At 20.4% G+C, this 3,472-nt stretch overlaps 1 protein-coding gene across 1 annotated transcript in view; it reads right to left on the bottom strand. All coding sequences in view use genetic code 6, as the record gives it.

The window, feature by feature from the left end:
• Positions 1-3,472, bottom strand: part of TTHERM_01324740 (cyclic nucleotide-binding domain protein) — a gene marked incomplete at both ends in the record, with an annotated part of 3,596 nt that extends 124 nt beyond the window's left edge. The window contains 13 exons of the mRNA XM_001027172.3: positions 1-90; positions 259-348; positions 540-629; positions 857-946; positions 1,122-1,211; positions 1,490-1,582; positions 1,733-1,819; positions 2,050-2,139; positions 2,276-2,365; positions 2,540-2,629; positions 2,930-3,019; positions 3,209-3,298; positions 3,420-3,472. The exon at positions 1-90 is cut by the window's left edge and continues 124 nt beyond it. Of these exons, the coding sequence (XP_001027172.3) occupies positions 1-90; positions 259-348; positions 540-629; positions 857-946; positions 1,122-1,211; positions 1,490-1,582; positions 1,733-1,819; positions 2,050-2,139; positions 2,276-2,365; positions 2,540-2,629; positions 2,930-3,019; positions 3,209-3,298; positions 3,420-3,472 (1,133 nt within the window). The remainder of the gene's footprint in view (positions 91-258; positions 349-539; positions 630-856; positions 947-1,121; positions 1,212-1,489; positions 1,583-1,732; positions 1,820-2,049; positions 2,140-2,275; positions 2,366-2,539; positions 2,630-2,929; positions 3,020-3,208; positions 3,299-3,419) is intronic.

Below are 3,472 nucleotides of genomic sequence, written 5' to 3'. Positions count from 1 at the left end.
TAGAGATTGATATATAAAATAAGGAGGAAAGGGAAATTAGATAATAGAGAAACGAGTGATAATGCCCCTTCATCATTAATTTGAATATTCCTTTTTAAATATGATAAAACATTATCAGTCAATTTGAAAAGAATCAAAAACGTAACTGAATAGCAATATAAAATTTTAAAAATCAAATAAAAATTTGATATGGAGAATTCAACTAGTTAAATTAGTTTTTATAATAAGAAATATCACAGTCAAAATGAACTTTTTTACATGAGAATCAGTTCTAAGCTTTTGATATTAGCATGCTTTTATAAAGAAAAACCTAAACCTAGTATACCTTCTTTACCAATTTAATTGTTACTTAATTGTTATTTAACAAGAAATTATAAGTTGAAATTAAAAAATTAAGAAAAATAATGCAAAAAAATAAGAAATCAATAAAAAAAAATATTTTAATTTAAATATGTCTTAAATTGTAAAATAAAGTAAATCAATCCAAATAATTCAAATAGACAAATAAATAAATAAATTGAAAGTTAAAATGTTTTTACGAAAGGTAGAGCTTTAAGTTTGAGAGATTAGTGCAGTTTGCTAATCCTGAACCTAAATCGCATACACCATATGGACCAATTTAGTTTTCACTTTTTAAATTATACAAAAAAGTTTATTAATCAACAGGCAAGATAAAAAAATAGAAAGCAAAATTTTCAAAATAAAAAATAAACTAAATTATATTAAAATATGCAAAAAAAACCTCACTGATTTTTTTTTAGTAAACTCATTATGAGGTATTATGGTATTTTAATGAAAATAAATTATTTTTATTAAATTATTAACCATTTTGAATGAAAAAATAAACTGTTTTTACCTGAGATCAAGAATTAATTTTGAGAGATGAGTGCAATTCGCTAAAGCTGAACCCAAATCTGAAACACCTTTATCTCCAATAGAATTCTTACTTTTTCATTTTTAAACAAAATATTATTAATTATCAATAAAAATGAGGAATATATTTAAAATTTAAAATAATAACATCATTTTAATTTTGAAACAAAGTGAAAATGAGTCAAAAAAATTAAAGCAATAAAATTTATAAAAATGGTTTAATTTTAAAGAAAATTAACTCTTTTTACCAAACTCTAAAATTCATATATGAGAGATTAGCAATTTTTCCTAAAGCAGAAAATAAATCAGAGTTGTCTTATGAACTTATTTGATTTCCACTTTTTTAGTATAAAATATTATATTATTAATGAGATACTCTTTCAGTATAAAATATTATGTTATTAATAAGTTTGATGTAAAAAAAATAAAGAAATAAATAAAATTAAGAATTTAAAATTTAAAATTATATACAAAACTTGCTAAATTACTCAATTAAGCTAGAAATAAATAAAATATAAATTTTCTTCAAAGATATGTTTGTTATGTTTGATAATTTTATCAAATTAATTTATAAAAAACAATATATTATATTTAATGCAATACAAATATTTTTTACCTTAGAAAGAGTGATAACTTTGAGAGATTAATGCAATTTGCTAAACCATAAAATAAACCTGATACACCTTATGCGCCAATCTAATTGCCCTTACTTATTTATTAAAAAAATAATCTAGATTTTTTAAGGATTAAATAAAGAAAAAAATTAAAAGATAGGAAGTAAAAAAGATATTTATTTATATTATTTTAAATAATTTTTAAATAAAGAAATATCTCAGTTAAAGCAAATAAAATTTTGTACTCAATAAAAATAGTCAAATTTGAGAGATTAGCGCAGCTTGCCAAACTTTGACCTAAACCTTAAGCCCCTTATGGACCAATATTGTCACTTTTTAAGTATACAAAAATATTAATAGCCAAATTAAAAAAATAAATTTAAAGTATTAGAAATGCATAATTTAATAGCATATTCTCAGTTTAAGAAATTGTAAAAATCATGAATGAACTTAGCAACAGTATGAAATGAAATTTTTCAAAAAAATATTAAAAATAATTTTTTCCAATTTTCAAATAATTTAACAAATATTGTAATTGTAAAATGTAAAAAACTATTTTTACTCTAAGTAAAGTTCCAAATTTTAGAGATTTAAGCAATTTGCTAAAGCAGAACCTAATCTTGATGCACTTTCTGCACCTATCCCATTCTTTCTTTTGATAAATTATTGTTAGTTAGTTTTCAGTAAATAATTAAGAAAAATATTGTAAATAAGAGATTAATATTCGAAAATAATAATTAATTTTTTAGTTCAAGAAATATTAAAATAGAAAAAATAATTAATTTTACTAGAAAGAAATATCCAAATTTGAGAGATTAGTGCATTTTGCTAAAGCAGAGCATAAATCTAAAGCACCTTATGCACCAACTTAATTTTCACTTTTTAAATTTCAAAAATAGAATTTTAAAACAAATATTAAAAAAAAAAAATTTTAGAATAAAGTAGCAAACATTAAAAAATTAAAATCCAAATAAAGTAATTTAGTATTTATAATTTTTATTTTGATTTTCTTTTAAATAGATAAAGAATATTGTATTAAATTATGTTTTTACTATAGATTAATTTTCAAGATTTAGAGATTGATGCAGTTTGATAAAGCAGTGCCTAAGCTTAATGCACCTTGGGCATTAATTTAATTGTTGCTTTTTAAATAATTAATTTAGGAAATGAATATTTATAACTAAAAAAATAAGATATAAATAAATAATCAAAAAGTAAAGTAAAATTTTTAAATTAAAAAATAAGTTAAGAGAGAGGAGGGAGTAATATGTGTGTTGGGGAGAATCAAAAATCTTAGAATTTTATTTCTATCCATTTATGGCAGGATTTTTAAAATTTATTTGTATTCTCTAACCCTTTATAAGTAAAAATAAATACTTAAATATTATTAGAAAAGAAATAAATATTTGAAAATAGGATTGATCATCATAAATTATTTTTACCTTATTTCAAGAAACAAATTAGTGAGATTAGCAAATCCAGCAATAGCAGAAGCTGAATTTAGAAAACCTCCATTACCAATTTAACAATTTCTATTCAAAAATTGAACAAAAAATTATTATTAAAACGAAGAAGCTCAGAAAAAATATAAAAAATTAGATTTTTTTATTATAAATTCATAATATTTAAATCAAATAGAAATCTCTTACAAAGATTTTTGTTATTTTTAATTAATTTTTATTTAAATGTTCACTAAATTAAAACAACCTCAATTTTTTTACCCTATTTCGAGACTCAAATTCGAGAGATTCGAACAGTTTGCTAAAGATGAGATTAAGTCTGAAAAACCTTTTGAACCAATTTTAAGTTCACTTTTTTAAAAAAAAATTATTATTTACATTAAGAATTAAGAAAAAATATGATTTTTAAACAAATATTTATTGAATATCTAAACAATATTATAAATAAATTGGCATTACAAGAGATTGAGACCCAAAATTTGATAAATTATTACAGTTGACTAAAGCTGAACCTAAACCTAACAT

This window comes from Tetrahymena thermophila (assembly GCF_000189635.1).
Source record: "Tetrahymena thermophila SB210 genomic scaffold scf_8253902, whole genome shotgun sequence".
NCBI lineage: Eukaryota > Ciliophora > Oligohymenophorea > Hymenostomatida > Tetrahymenidae > Tetrahymena > Tetrahymena thermophila.
Note: the sequence above shows the minus strand (reverse complement) of the source record. Positions and strands in the feature narration are given on the sequence as shown.